Source organism: Pseudophryne corroboree, chromosome 1 (genome assembly GCF_028390025.1).
Source record: "Pseudophryne corroboree isolate aPseCor3 chromosome 1, aPseCor3.hap2, whole genome shotgun sequence".
Classification (NCBI taxonomy): Eukaryota; Metazoa; Chordata; class Amphibia; order Anura; family Myobatrachidae; genus Pseudophryne; species Pseudophryne corroboree.
This window is the reverse complement of record NC_086444.1, coordinates 522,573,925-522,590,682: the sequence shown is the minus strand read 5'-3', so window position 1 is coordinate 522,590,682 and position 16,758 is coordinate 522,573,925. Positions and strand designations below refer to the sequence as shown.

Here is a 16,758-nt window from a genome sequence, read left to right as displayed (position 1 = left end):
GGCCCTGGTTCACTGGACATGGGTAGTAGAATAGTTTTACATCTCAGTGTTCTCCTCAGATCTCTCTAATTGCATGAAGAGAACACTAATTAAATGGAGGTTTCCATGATAAGGGTTAAGTCACAGAAAAGACTGAAATCTGCATGATGAGAATGCAGATTGCTTATTGTGATGAAACATTATTTCTACATATAAATAGGGTATACTATATTGTTTCCCCTTTCCCTGATAAATATGTTGTGAGATGAAGTATACATCTGACACAGGGTCTGCATGCCTCTTGCATTTTGTTACGTTTTCCAATCAAAGGATTCTGAAACATAAGTAATTTGAATTTGAAGGTAAATATGCTGTTTGTTCAAATATGTCCTTTTTAAAACAGGACATGGATTCTTAATTAATACACTTGTTAGCTTTCACATTTTAATTGGCTACCGCCCTTTGAGTGTAATATTTACTTTTCGATTTGCAATAATTAGTTTTATTCCAATTTCACCTTCCAAAAAACTTACTTTGACTAACAGGAAGGTTTGGACATTGCAAAACTTACTAAAAGTTATTATGGGAAAGGTAAAATAAATAGTCGGTAACAAAACATACTTATTTATTGTGAAACTTATGAAGTGACAGTATATTTTAACTTATATGAAAAGACAAAAAACATTTTTTTATTTATTTATACCATCCACCATATAAAGTAAATAATAAAACAATATATTAAATTGTATTCAGTCCATTATATTTCAATACTTTTACAACAATCTTGGGATCTGCTAATAGATTAGATAATAACAGATTGGACTATTGGGACTTAGTCCTAGATATTGCTAATTGTAATAAGTTGTCATTTACAAAAATTGATTCCCATATTCAAAGTTTTTGAGATTTTGAGATTATTTCTTCAGAAAATAAATGTATTCCGCAACCAAAGAAATAGATTCTTGGAAAGAGGATACTTACATAGGGGTATATTCAATTGCAGTCGAAAGGGAGAGAAAAGAAAACCTTGATACAGCATTTATTACACAATTCAATAGCCAGCATTGTGCATTTGAAACAATACTTAAAAAACACTGGAATATTTTACACTTCGATAAAATCCTCCAGCCATATATCAGTGAACATACTCGAATTATTTATAAAAGAGCAAAAAGACAAGACCTAGTGACAAGTTTCGTCAGACAGGAAAATGGACAAAACAAAGAAATCAATAACAGTTACCATTGGCTTAAATGCATAGCATGTAGGAAAACAAAAGAAAATTCTACACGTCCAATAAGAGAATTTCAATCAAATGTAACAAAAAAAGAAATATAAAATTAAGGAACGAATCACTTGTCATACTGAAGGGGTAATTTATCTGCTTGAATGCCGCTGTGGCCATCAGTATATTGGCCACACAAAGATACAATTGAAAACGAGGATTTCAGAACATATCCTCAACATCAAAAAGGGACTTTCACGCAGTGTATCCAAACATTATGCGGAGCATCATAATAAGGTTTTTCTAATAAAAAGGATCATTGAATTACTCTAAAACCATCCTAGTCCAATGCTTTGCTGCCCGAAACGCATTGGACTAGCGTTTATTAGAGGTAATAACCACAAATCCCGGAACCGGAGGAGAAAGCCTGACCGCCCGACCACACAGGAAAAATAAGGGAACCAGCCGGAGATAGCCTAACACAAGGCGCCCAACACCAGGCGTCCAGCCGGGAACGCTGCAGGGAGAAGCCGGAGACGGCTAGCACCAGCTGCCAGCTGACGTCCGGGAGAAGTCGCCAGCGGGGGAACCATTTAACACACAGAGCAGTCCTGGTGCTGACCGTTACACAGGTACAGAAATTAGGAAAGGTAGCAACAAAGAGTACCTGCTCTCCCACTCATCCACCAACGGCATATAAAAATTGGAACTCTTTATGCAATTATGTGTACTCTCTAAATAAATCACTTAAAAGGGCTGTAAACAACCTTTTAACGTAACATTTTCTTTAAGGGTGTGCGTTCACATACTAAGCAAGCGCTCTAATACTTTTATTAGTATTATTCCAGTTATGTTTAATTAGAGCTGCTCATTCATTAAAATAAACCCCATTTCCTAGCACAGTCTAAATATTAATTCATTCGAAAGCTGCCGTCTGTCGTAAAGACAGCAGTTTTCTACTTTTTTAGGTAGGAAGCGGTTCCGACCTATTCAATAGACCTCACAATTTTCCGACAAGTCGGGAATTCCAACAAGCGAGGTACCACATGCCGGAGCCAGGTGGACGCTACCATGATGTCTGTTGGCAGTTCCCCATCCTCCTGCTATGCTGCTGTAGTCGCTGGGTTCCTGCTCTCCCACATCTCCTCCTCTCAACTCTCTTATCTCCCTTATCTCCTCAATCCGACTTTTTTAAAAGTCGGATTGAGATTGTCAGGAATGAATGTCCTAATCAATATACGAAAATAACAGGATAACACAATAGTGTAATACTGTTTGCAACATATGAAGAATACTGGTTGGACAGTTATCAGAAATTGTGTGAAAAACCAGCTTATCTGTACATACTGTATGTATGGTTGTTCCACTTGAGTGTACTGGGAGTTGCTTCTCCACTAGTTGTTTAAACTCATAAAGAAGGAAAAATGGTCCTATAGTGTGGTATCTTAATAACCATAAAACAATAAAAACACACTAGGGACATACAAAACAAAACTCACCTATAAGATCACAATAAAAATCTGGGTAGAGGGATAACTTTTCTCCACCAATCTTCAAGGTGACCTCATCGGACAGATCCCTAACATTACAGAGGCTCGCCTCTGGGGTGCAGGGCACCACCAAACCATCCCAGGGCACCACACAAATAAGGGACCTGTCTGATGAGATCACCTTGATGATTGGTGTGCAGGCTCATTGCGCTCTTGTTCTTATGTTGTAGTACTAAGTTCCAGCAAGGTAGCACATCCCATTATAAGTACTGTTCTAGGGTGTGCAGTCCAGGCACCCTCCACCCTATAGATCCCATATAGAAAGCAATACAATGTATGAAATATGGCAATCTATTGTTGTCCTATGTGATATTGAGGTGAGCCATACCGTCCATAAAAAATGAAGAGAGACAGTTATAAATTCAATATAAGTTTAATTAGTGAATGTTAATAAATACAATTTTAATATTTATCATTTTTGTAATAGTTCAGTAACCTCTTACTATTACTGATAGATCATCTCTCCTGCTCCCGTTCATTTCTGCAGTGAAATATGCAGGGCAGGGTCGTGATAATGCAATTTGCACACATTTGGGGATATTGCAGTGGGGTACAGGACTTTGTGCAAGTCACTGTGTCATGTTCCTTGTAGTTACCCCTAGGAGCTCCATCTCCATGATCCCCTGGATGGGAGTCCTACATGGTCGACAAGTATGCCTTTTTTGTGACTGGTATTGGCAGAACCTATGGTGTTGCTAGGTGTAATCAGGCGTATTGGTGTATTAACTGGCAAATAACAGGATGCAGGGTGACACAGGGTTAATGCAAGTATGCACATATAGCAGTTAGAGACAGATCTAGCCAGAAGCTTATGGTGTTAATGCAGGAGGTGTGCGTAGATGGATTTGTACACAACTGTATATACTTAGTGGTGGCAGTGGCCCTCTGACAGTAAATGGTGGTGACACTCTGGGGTTTACAGTGCCTCTGATATGTACTGTAGCACAGTCTCCAGTCCAGCAAGACGCTCGGGGCACAGACAGAGAAGACATGCGGAGACAATGTGTATGCGCATTAGTACTGCTAGGTCGGAAGCCGAGCTGTGATACCTCCATTTCAGTTTCTAATTTCTGGACATGATGGTGAAGGAGAGACAGCTGTAGCGCACAACCCTCCTAACAGGTATATGGGTGTAATTTTAGAGATGGGCACAGTGGAAAATGGAAAGATCTCCTGGAATTTGACTCTGACTCTGGTATACTGATGTCCCTAGACTATGACGAATTGAGGAACAGTATTTACAAGTCTTCTGAGAAAAAAAATCTTATTTACTGTATATTATATTGTATTAAGGAAACCAAATATCCAAAAATTGCACACTATCAGCGCTCTCGGATTCCCTTTTGCTATATACAACTAAAAATGTAGAAGTGTCAGTATGGAAAATGCTAATGAATTTAATAGTTTTATAAATAAAGCAGTAGGAGCAGGGCTACCGAGATCCGCCACGGGGCCGGGTACCAGGTGGATGTGTGGACCCTAAAAAAGAAACATAACATGCTTGGCCGCACTCTACACAAGGGGGGCGGCAGCTGCACAAGGGGACATTTGTATCCTTCAAAAGCACTGCAAAGGAATACATTTCCCTTAGCAGCTGACCTGGACAAGGGCCCCCACCTCACTCCCATACAAGCCCATGCCACCGCCGGGTCCCTCTACCAAGCTAGGCCCTGGGTAATTAGTACACGCTGCATCCCCCTCTCAGTGCCAGGTGTCTAGGAAGCACCAGGAGACTACTGATTAATATGATATGCAACACTTGCATATATGTGTTTGGCCGAGTCTCTGAAGCTGTACACAAAGTGCTAACAATGTATCAGCCACAGCTTTTTTCCTATACAAGTTCCATTGTGCTCCGTATACAGAGTCAGTCGCCAACTTTGATCACTGGTTATATACAGTTTATATAATACCATGTATCAACATAATTATTTGGAAGTTAAATGTGTTCTTTATACTTGCTAAGAGTGTGACTGAGAGTCATAGTCATGTGGATTCTTCATTATTAGCAAAGGTATTATGTGAATTAACTTGTTGTGGAAAATTACTGTATTCTTCTAGGATATTATTCTGTAATATAATCCTAGTGATTTAAAGGTTCTATCTGTAACTATTACATTTCAACTCAATCTGTTGCAAAACTATTGTCACAATTTATGCTAGTACTTCCTGTCCAAATGTAGCTCCTTTTAAAATGTAATAGAAACACTTTGGTGTTAATACTAAAAAATAAAAAGAACATACTACTATATAGTACTGTACGTCAGATATAAAGGACTACAGTACTTAAGTGGTAATTCAATTCTGTCAACAACTACACAGAACCTATATTATTATTTTTTGTCGGTAGTCTGGAGACACGTTCACATATGATAATATTTTACTTTGAAGAAATACTGTATATGTAGTACTGTTGATATGATTTCAGATCATTTCCACATAAAAATAGATTGCCCATGTTATTTTTAATTTGGTCTATAAACAAAAGACTAAAATACTGTATATGCATTAAACAATGATAGGGTAAAAAAACAAAACTCTAATGTAAGATATAACATATACAATACAGTAAGTCTGTAAATACTGTTTTAGAAATACCATTTTAAAGAAGTGGTGCTTTATGTACAAAGCTAGTTGTAAATTGCACTGTTTTAAACACATCTGATTTTTCACCCCAATAATAGCTAATATATAGAACAATGTATGGTGAAATATGTATAATTACCATCTATATTATTTCACAGCATGCCCTGTCTCAGTTTTCGCATACCTTAATAGCAAAACTGTGGCAGGGCATGCTGGGATGTGTAGTTTCCCAGCAACTGGAGGGCCACAGCTTGAAGGCCCATGGTCTAGAACACCACTTGCGTTAGAATGACCAAATTGAAGTATAACTTTACCTACTTAAAAATAGTCCAATCACAAGTAAAGTGTGTCAGAGAGCAAAATAATATAACCATGCTTGGTCATGAATAGATGACATTTTAGTTGGCGACTCTTTGGTTGACCAAGTACAATGCACAGATATCCACAATATATTAATCTCAGACCATGCCCCGGCATCCTTATCACTTGCTTGTTCAATACAGGCTGGTATATCGCATCTCTGGCACTTTCTGAGTTATCTCTATCGGTTCAGGGAGTTCCAGGACTTCTTTACTAATAAATGGAATACCACGGTATGCCGGAATTCTTTGTCTGCGATGCATCGCAGTCAAAGATATATAAGGACACAAGTGTACATGATAATTAGAATCTGGTTGATTGCTATAGGCAACATTTCCACTTCTATAAACACATACTTTAGTAAATATAACTCATCTCTTTCTCTACTAATAACAATTCCTATTTGTCCATGCAGTCACAACCTTTCTGTTTTGCTGGCAATCAGTGTTAGAAGTTTGTGGAATTGGCTATTTAGTTTGTGGGGTCCCTGGGGTTAGTGTTTCATGTTCCGCTTGACTTTAATCCATATCTGTACATTACATAGCAGCATGCATTAAGTGTTGAACTGACATTTTACACATTAAGCTCTGGATACATCTCAATGTAAAGGGAAACAAAGTTGAATATATTTTTTTGAATATTGCTAACTAATGCTCTGGAGTGAATTGCTATTGCCACATGTCAGCCACGTGACACTGGCCCTACAATGACTTCCTTGCTGCCAGATTCAAGGGCCACTACACTCTGCTCGTTCTTCTCAACCTCTTTGCTGCATTTGACACCCTCTCCTACTGCAAATCCTTCACTCCATTGGTCTGCCCTCTCCTGGCTGTCCTCCTACCTCTCCGGCCTTTCCTTCTCTGTTACCTCTCATGATTCCACTGCCCCTCCCCATTCCCACTAACAGAAGCCACCACCACCACCCCCACACCCCCAAGGTTCTGCTCATGGCCCTCTCCTATTCTCCTTCTATACATCTACTTTAAGTGAGCTTATCTGCTCTTTTGGCCTCCAGTATCATCTTTATACTGACAACACTTAGATCTAACTTTCCTCTACTGACCTCTCCCCCTCTCTCTTCACTCGTATCTCTAACTGCCTCTCTGTAATATCTTCCTAGATGTCACAGTGCTTTCTTAAATATAACATGTCTAATGCTTAGCTGATCATCTTCCCACCTTTCAGCATAACCTCACATTTCCTATAGTCTGCAAGTATCTGCGAGTTATACTCGAGTCCTCCCTCTCTCTTCAAACCACACATTTAGTACCTCTTGCAGTTCTGCCATTTCCATTTCAGAATTATCTCCATGATCAGACCCTTTCTCACGCCGAGGGCTACTAAGACCCTTATCCACTGGTCATCTCCAGGTTGGACTACTTTAACCACGTCTAGTCTAGCCTCCTGATTCCCATCTCTCCCCACTCCAATATGTCCTCAGTGCTGTTCCCAGCTCTTATTCCTCCACAAACATACTACATCTGCCTCCCCTCTCCTGTAAGCCATACGCTGGCTCCCCTTCCCCTTCAGAACACAATTTCAACTTCTAACACTTACTTAAAAAGCCCTTACACAATCCTCTCCTATTTACATCTCTGACCTTATCTCCTTTCACACTCAGACCTGGCCATTTCGCTCCACAAATGAATGCTGCCTCTCATCCCAACTGATTACTTTCACCCATTCCCACATCCAAGATTTTGCCGTACTGCTCCTTACCTCTGGAACCATCTCTCTCTCTCTCCCTATCAAACTCTCCACCGCTTTACATAATTTAAAATGGGCTTTCAAGACCCACTTCTTTATCAAAGCCTTTTACCCTCTCATCCTAACCCACTGCTCCATGATCCTTGCTGCCTGTCTTGCCCATCTGTGTTACTCCTGTCTGTATGTCTGTCCATCCCCTTTAAACTGTAAGCTCTTATGAGCAGGGCCCTCTTCCCTCATGCATTTTTTCTCCTCTTATAGGCCCTACACACATGCCGATATTTTGAAAGATATGAACGATCTCGTTCATAAATGAACGAGAACTCGTTCATATCTTTCAGTGTGGAGACTCCAGCGATGAACGATGCGCGGCCCCGCGCTCGTTCATCGCTGATCTCCCGTCGGCTGTGCATGCAGGCCAATATGGACGATCTCGTCCATATTTGCCTGCACTTCAATGCAGCCGGGTGACGGGGGGAGTGAAGAAACTTCACTCCCCCCGTCACTGCCCCCCCGCCGCCGGGTTGCTCGTCGGCCGTATCGGCCGTCGGGCACCTCGGCGGCGCATCGCCGAGTGTGTAGGGCCCCTTACTTATACCCCCAACTACTCCAAACTCCCTACAATGGCACCTAATCCGTGGGTTTTGCGGCCCTGCTCCTGATGTAGCAATGTTTATAAACCATGATCATGTACTGCAATGTTCTGTATTTTTTTCTTATTCTGTTCATTCTCTTTATGTACTTTGTAAAGTGCTGCGGACCCCTTGGGTCAGATTAATAAAGGATTATCATAATAATAGTAATAATAATAATAATAACTGGAATAGTAAGATGAGTGGGAAACTATAGATCAGAACGTTTGTACATTATGGAAGGATTACTATTGGACTTTCATAAGTATGCAGCCAAGGGTTTACCAATTACATTTCTGAGTATGCAGAATGGTTCTAGGGATGTAGCTCAGCAACAGTTGATGGGCACAGGTATATTGTGATAGCTGGTTCAGAAGAATCAGCATAATAGTTACAGTAGATTGAGCTGGCTATTCTGTATGATTCAATGCGTATTCAAATTCTCTGTTTAAAGTTATAAATAAGAATTAGGAGAAACTGAGAATGTGATAAAGTAATTCTTGGAAAAGCTGTGATACATATCTTGGCATGAATATGACAGGGCTCTTAAACCATATAGTGAGTCACGAATGCTTGCTCACCATTTTACATACTACAGCTCTTGCAAAATGCTGACTTAATCAAATACATATGTTTTGTGACACATCCAGAGAAAGTGATCTCTTTTTTTTCTTTCTGCTTAGTAAGTCTTATTTTAATAATTATAACAAGCCTGACACAAAAACGATTTTTCAAGCAAATATCTAAAATGTAAAGTTTTGCAGATTGTTACATTGTAAATATTTCCCCACATGCAAGGTTTACTTATTTTATGTAAATTGCTTATAGCAATTGTATTTTATTGATATATCATAGTATCGGACGTGTGTTCTATATGCTTTATAGGTGTTGTCTGTAAAAATAAATGTTACAGTGTGTCATACAGCGCTTCATTTTTGTATTTCTTTTTATTAAATGTTTTTTGATAGGCTGTTCCTGTGAATTTAATACAGTACCACATCAGCCGTTCATCACTTTTTATTGGCTTTTGGTTTCTGCATTCCCATTGTGAAAAGTCAGCATAGTGTTAACAAAATACAGTGCTTTATATTTAATGGTAGAGAACAAAATGACCACAAGTAGACCAGAATAATTGATATCCACTTACATGGGACTGTACAGCAAGATGAAGGCATTTGCAGAGTAGCAGACGATTGCACACAACGGTGGGGGTGGTTGAGCAAAGTGAGAATTTATCCTAGATTGGCCCAGGGTGTGCGACTGCCAGAGAATGAATGACCAAGGCAAGCTAGAGTACAAAGGACACACTAATCTTCATTCACACACCAAAATAAATTGCTCTATGACAACCCACAAACTAGGCCACGCCCCCAATTCATTAAATATAATGTTTAGCTCTCCTCCTACAAAGCAACAATTTTGTTTTTGCATATGGTTATAACATGTGGAGCGCAAATGTGAGGTGGTTTAACTAGCTCCCATCAGAACATGCTAAAATACTGCACCCCTTCAGATGCTGTCACATTCATATGGAAAGCTCATGCATGCCATGCAAACATGAGTGCACACTAAACAGAAAACATAATTTGCTCTTTAAGCCCAACATTTGCAGTTTTGGAAATGATCTGCATACTCCCATTATGAACAATCTGTCATCTTATCATAATATGTTAATGTGTGTTCTTTTCTTGGCATATCTGAGTACAGCCACAACTATGATGCAAGTTGTGTGGTGAAGGGGATAGAAAATAATAGAATATCGCTTTTCAGTGTTTTTGCAAAGGAGAAAGCTGATTTACCATTTGAATAACCACTATTAGGTGCATGTGCATCTCCCTTCATAAGCACAGGAGCAGAAAGTGGGACACACTGCCACTGAAATCTGTAAAATCTGTGGGACACACTGTCACTGTAAAAAAATGGAGAGAGATACAGTAAAGTACCAGCCAGCCAATCCACTGCTTACAAGGCTATATAATTTACTTACTGACTGAGCGTCACACACAGTCAGAATTGGCTGGATGCCACCTCCTGCCTTGGCTGCAGGGCCAGCGCTACCATTAGGCAGCTTTAGGCAGCTGCCTATGGGCGGCAGCCACTAGAGGGCGGCATGCTCCTCCTGAATCCTGTTAAATGGCAGCAGTGTGACCCTGTGCTGCCATCTACACAAAAAACGCAGCCCGCAGCCTTATCCTCCTTCCCCCCTCCTTATGAAATCCTTACTGCAACAAGCGGTGTAAAAGAGGCCACCCCTCCTACCTGAGTGTACAGCCACTGGGGGGAGAGTCAGCGCAGGCAAACATCCGGGGACTCCTGAGGCAAGGGGTTAAAATGCAGTTTGCCCGGAGGAAGGGGACTCTCTAGGGCGTGCTGTGACAGGAGGATCTCTGAGGAGCGCTGATCGGCTCCGTTCAACTGAGGCAGACAGCAGAGGCTGAAGTCCTGTGTGTCAGCCCCGGAGTGCTCTGGAAGCCTGTGTATCAGTGTGTGGCTCCCGGCAGTGACAGCAGGGATTTCCCCTGTGAGAGAGAGAGCATCGGGAGCAGAGATGAACTGTGACACTCCTGCCCATATAAGGAGTGTGTGGGCAGCTTCAGTGAAGGAATCCCTGACAGGGGAGGGAGAGAAAGCTCCGCAGAGAACATGGCTTTGCAGTGACCTCAGCCCGCCCAAATAAGGGAAAGAGCAAGCAGCTGCACACGGGGTGAGCCTGGAGGAGACAGCACTGCAGAGTCCACTTCCAGAGGGATGCCTAATGGGATTCTGGTGTCCATTCCAGAGGAGGCTTGACGCAAGTAAGCAGGGACATTGCTGACACATATCACACACCACTTTGTGAACTGTATTAGAGGGTACAATTCTTGTTGATGTGACACAATGCGACCCATTGTCAGCACCTCACCTGGATTACCCCCTTCCTTTTGTCACCACCCTGTTAGCAGCAGGAGAATCTTGGGGGTCATTCCAAGTTGATCACTCGCTGTCGATTTTTGCAGCGCAGCGATCAGGTAAAAAAAGTCACAACTGCGCATGCGTATGTTCCGCAATGCGCAGGCACGTCATACGGGTACAAAGCGGATCGTTGCTGAGTGATGGATTTAACGAAGAATCCATTCACACAGCCGATCGCAAGGAGATGGACAGGAAGAAGGCGTATGTGGGTGTCAACTGACCGTTTTCTGGGAGTGTTTGGAAAAACGCAGGCGTGTACAGGCATTTGCAGGGCGGGTGTCTGACGTCAATTCCGGGACCAAAAAGACTGAAGTGATCGAAAGGGCTGAGTAAGTCCAGACATACTCAAACTGCACAAAATGTTTCTGCAGAGCTCCGCTGCACAGACGTTCGCACACTTGCAAAATGAAAATACGCTTCCTATAGGCAGTGACTATGCGTTTGCACTGCTGCTAAAAGTAGCTAGCGAGCGATCAACCCCCGTTGTGTCAGCGTGTCCACCAAGTAGTTTCCGACTTCCACAAGCCAGTGACAATTTACCTCACCCCAACAGTGCCAGGCAGGCAGAAGTGCAGAGGAGGCTGGAGACGAGAGTATAGAGAAAGATACTGAAATTAACACTGAGCTATCAGTTTCACTATCCACGTGGACATGTAATAGGAATAGTAACCTGTGGTGAGCAAGGGTACGTTTTACTGTTCTGAAACAGTTTAGTAATGGTATCCCGGGGTCCCATGTTCTGAACTTCAACAATATATATATATATATATATATATATTTATTTATTTTATAAACAGGAAAGGGGATATGGGGTACAGAATCAATAAATATATATACACGAAGGGGAGTGACTAGCATTTGCAACTATAATTAAATAAGGAAACATAATAGGCACTCACTGGGTTTCATGAAAAGGATATATTGTATTATAAAAAGGTTGGATTCATATATATATGTATATATAATACATATGTAATGTAGTTTTATTGTTATGTACAATGTGTACCCTGGGAGCCATCAAAGCACATTGCAGGGAGTACTACTGTGTGGCGTAACATGGATGTGCTCTACTGTGTGGTTTAATGTAAATGGGCTCTACTGTAGTGTAACGTGAATACGGGACACTACTGTGTGATGAAACATCAATAAGAGGCGCTACTGTGACGTAACGTAAATATGGGGGGTGGGGGGGTTAGGCTTAAGTTTTGCCTAGGGTGCCGGAAAACCTTGCACCGTCCCTGCTTGGCTGCTGCAGCTGGGGCTGGAGGACACGAGGCTGGAGGCGAAGCAAAGACTTATGGGAGGGGGGGAGGGCTGCTGAGGCTGCAGCTCCACCAGCGGCCATTTTTCGTGGTACTTCATTAGCTACAGTTAATACTGCCGGGATCGGAGCTGAGCTCCAATCACTGGGGCTGGCTGGCATGGGGGAAGACAGGCAGCCACCGATGGGACGACCAGACCGTCTCCTAAACGGAATCCGTCCCGGCATTTCAATCCACCCCTTAGTAACTTCTGTAACATACTACCAACAGTAGAATGAAACAGACTTGCAGACTGTAAATAAAGAAGACATATCGTGTTATAAGAGCTGGGGGAGGAGGGTTGTTAAAAAGAACATTTCATTCCTATTTTATTTGCCTAGCCAGGGTCACTTCTGGCTCTTAACAAACCACAAACAGCTAGCATTGCCTCAGTCCCCAAGGGAGACAATTAATTTCCTGAGTTAAAAAAATGACACTGTTTTGCTTATTATCATTTTTACAGCCAGTCTTACAGTATATCTGCATGGTATACAAGAGGAGTAAAGCTGCTGGGTAAGATTAGAATGGTTGAAAATGGAGATTATTTTGTACTGTAAGCATTCAGTACACTCTCCCAGGTTTCAAACATCTTAACTTTACCAGATGGCTCTATCATTACTTCATAGTACTACAGGGCTCAGAAAATGGGTGCAACTATTGCTGTTTCATATATGGTTATGAAAAAGACAACTTGATGTCAGGGATGGAAACCACCAGGATGCTTCCCGTGGGGAATGCTCCTTCTGGAGAGAATTTTGACTAGTGTTCTCCTTTAAAACATTTTAAATTGATGCTGTAGACCCTGTGGTAAGATAGGATGTGGAAATGGTTTAGACCTTGCTGCTGTATGTATTTTTTTGTGTTTGAACTCGTGCATGTTCAGATCTCAATGTTGTAAGTGTGTTGGTAATGCTTATTATTTACCTGCCAATTTATGTGTATTTTCAGGATTTTATGGCCAGCTGCAGACGTTTTTCCCTCCACATTACAGTGATCCTCAGAGAAACATACAACATGGTAATATGTGTAGCATGATGCCTCCTATGGAAGATGGTTGTGGGAACAAAACAGACTTTGATGCGTTTCATAGGGCATTCACTTCTCACTCTGGTATCACAGGTAAAGAACGTACAACAAACTGTTTATTCCTAAAGTTTCTTTTGTGCTAATGGGAATCCACCCATACAGTTTTCGCTATTGACAAGTAGTCTCCTCTTGGTTCTTGATAGTAATGATGTCTCTATAATGGGTGCAGGATGTACGGTTCACCCCACACCCAATACCTGCGCCCAAGTAGCCATCTTTTTGATGATATATTCAGAAAGATGTGTCCGGTACAGCAGGTAGTAAAGACTCTGGTACTGGGCCAGAGTTTATGGTCTTTTGTGTATGTGTAAATATACCAATGGAATTTATGGCGCAATGGGAGCAAATATAGGGGTGAAGGGGCACAGAGACAAACTTGATACCTACCTCTGGCACAGGTTGTGGGGGGGGGGGGGGGCAACCACATGGTGATGGGGCCCTCTTCACAAATCTTTTAAAATGTCCCAGCTCAGTAGGGATGAGCCTTTCTGAAAATGTGGAGCCCACATTCCTGCACATGCGTAGTTTCCCAAATATTAGATTATCCGAATATGGGCTACAATATGTTATTGGAAATTATTTTAAGATGTTGCCAAGTATGCCAGCCTGAGGTGCAGAGTCCCTTTACAGTGGTGTAGTTTTTGCTAGCAAAAAAACCTTTAATATATGCAGCAAAACATACAAATCTGTATAACTGGAGACAACCCCTATATTTTGCCAGCAATAGGGTTATTGGCTCTTTCATAAATCTGCCTCTGTGACCCATTCATATTGCTACTACTCATGTAAGAAAATCACTTCTCTTTCACTCACAGAGTTGTCCTCATCTGTGCCATCCCCTAATCTTGCCTATTCCAGCTCTGTAACATCGTCAGGATCCATCCTTTCCTTATCCCTGATGCCACCATAACTCTCATACACACTCTCAACATTTCCTGTTTAGACTACTGTAATATCCTCTTGTCTGGTATTCCCCATCCAATATTCCCCCTATATCTCTAACCTCATCTCTGTCCACACCCCCTCCTGCTATCTCCACTCCTCCTCTACCCAGTGCCTCTCCTACACCCTAGTCACTACCTCTTGCTCTCGCCCTCAAGATTACATTTCCTATGGAACTCACTACCTCAGTCAGTCTTACTTTCAACCAGTCTCCCTAGCTGTAAACATGCCATTAAAATGTACTTTTTCAGCAAAGCGTACCAGCCCTCCTATTCTGCTCTACCCCTCCACTAAATATCATTCCCGGTTCACCCTACAACTGTTTACCCCTTTACCACTTCCCCTTAGTATGTAAACTCTAACAGGCAGCACCCCACCACCCTCTTGTTCCTCCCCTGCACTATCCATGTAACCAGTGATTTGCTTCCTTGTCTGTGCACACTTGTATCCTTTGCCCCGTCAGTGACTCTAACTCTGCATGCACACACCTACTCTGGGTGCAGAATCATATGTATGTACGGTATTCTCGTACTGATTCAGCGTGTTGCCCTACCCTTGCCCCTGTTATTTATCCAACCAATCTGAGGTGTGATATTAATGTTTGGAACTTCTGCTATATACTTAAAGTATACTGTGGTCCTTTAATGTGTATGGTATTTACAGTATGCTCTGATACACTGTTTTCTATGTATGCCTTATACTGTGCTGCATACACTTTGTGGCACCTTATGAATAAACGTTAATAATAATAACCTAGTGGTGTATGACAGTGGTTCTCAAACTCGGTCCTCAGGACCCCACACGGTTCACGTTTTCCATGTCACCCAGCAGATGCACTGTGTATTACCAACTGTCACATTTTACAAATGTACAGGTGACCTGCAAATCATGAACCATGTGGGGTCCTGAGGACCGAGTTTGAGAACCTGTGGTGTATGAGATTAAATCTATATTGATGTCTTTTTTCATCCAAGCATAGCTGTTCATTAGTGCATGATATAATACACAAATATTACTTCAGTTTAAAATGTATTGTTCTGTGTTTTGCTGTCTTACAGTCACACCAATTATGCTGATAATGTTGATGCCAAATATAATATTGTTTTTGCAAATGCCTGAACTGGACGCTGAGTTTTCACACAGGCAACATTGACCGTGGATAAGCTAGGAATACAACACAAAGTCTTTTTTCATATCCCTATATTGTTACATTTTACAATATGTTATTGCAAACATGATATCAGTGAAATGGTTCTGTGAGCTGACACCCCAGAACATCATAGAACAGAACCTGAGCTACATACAGTACAGATTGGTAAATTAGGAATGAAATATTGATGAAATTGGGTCAAATCTGAAAAGGGAAAACATTTCAGACAGAATAACCAAAAACAAATTAAAACCATTAACTTAGAATAAACATATTTGTTTTGCATACATGTAATATACTGTAAGAAAAAGATATGCTTATAGTCACTAATTTTAGGATGTCTTTTGTTTCAGTCTATGATTTCCCGAATGGATCAGCTGGCCTGTTTGGGGACTCGCAACGGAATAACTTAGAGGATACCAGTTTCCTACAGATTAATGCAATTGATCGCTGTCCTAGCCAACTTTCCTCAGTTTACACCGAAGGATGAATTGGACTGTAACTTGCCTATAGCATGAGTGTTAAACGACTGGGAAATAGACCAGAAATTGTTCAGAAAAGGAGTAACTCTTTAGAAGAACAGTCAATCTGAATATATAGGTTTCTACTCAAAGGGAAAGCATAAAAGAAGCTAGAAAGCGAATTGCATTTTACATCTCCAAAATGCAATTACATAAGACGTCAGCAATGAGCAACAGAAAAAGCAAGATACACTTTACAGATTCTGTGCACCTCTGTCAGCTTTAAGACCTGATAATACTGAACTTAAGTTAATTCAACTCAATGAATTTTGGACTTACTGCAGTCATCAAGATGACTCTGATGCTAAATTGAACTGTCAATTAAAGACATTTCCCACCTGTAAGCATCTACACTTCAGAGTATATCTATGTAGCAACCATATACTATATGCAATAGTTAGACACATCTATGTACATATTGCTGTTATAGGTGGTTTACTGATTCCTAGAAACGCAATTCATGGAAGATGGAGAAAGCTAAATGTTATACCTGTAATAATGTAACATAGTAGTTATTTTAGAAGCACTGGTTTAATATCATGAAATGGAGTAGCAGCACTTACTCTAGGTAAGCTAGTGTGGCAAAGAGCAAGTATGTCAGAGCTGATTAAGCTGTCTTCATGTCCTCTTGAGAAATTATTTCAATTAATATTGGCAGGTTGTTGAACAAACAGATGCCACTATGCTATATGGTTATCCTCAGTACAATGTCATGGGTTGCAGCATGTCACAAAGGGGGAGGGTTATCGAATTTTGGAGAGAGATAA

At 41.2% G+C, this 16,758-nt stretch overlaps 1 protein-coding gene across 3 annotated transcripts in view; it reads left to right on the top strand.

The window, feature by feature from the left end:
* Positions 1-16,335, top strand: part of GLIS3 (GLIS family zinc finger 3) — an 800,422-nt gene extending 784,087 nt beyond the window's left edge. For all 3 annotated transcript variants that reach the window (XM_063913972.1, XM_063913970.1, XM_063913969.1), the window contains 2 exons: positions 13,241-13,411; positions 15,824-16,335. In XM_063913972.1, coding sequence (XP_063770042.1) covers positions 13,241-13,411; positions 15,824-15,960 — 308 coding nt within the window. In that variant the 3' untranslated portion in view covers positions 15,961-16,335. The remainder of the gene's footprint in view (positions 1-13,240; positions 13,412-15,823) is intronic.
* Positions 16,336-16,758: the final 423 nt, after the last annotated feature.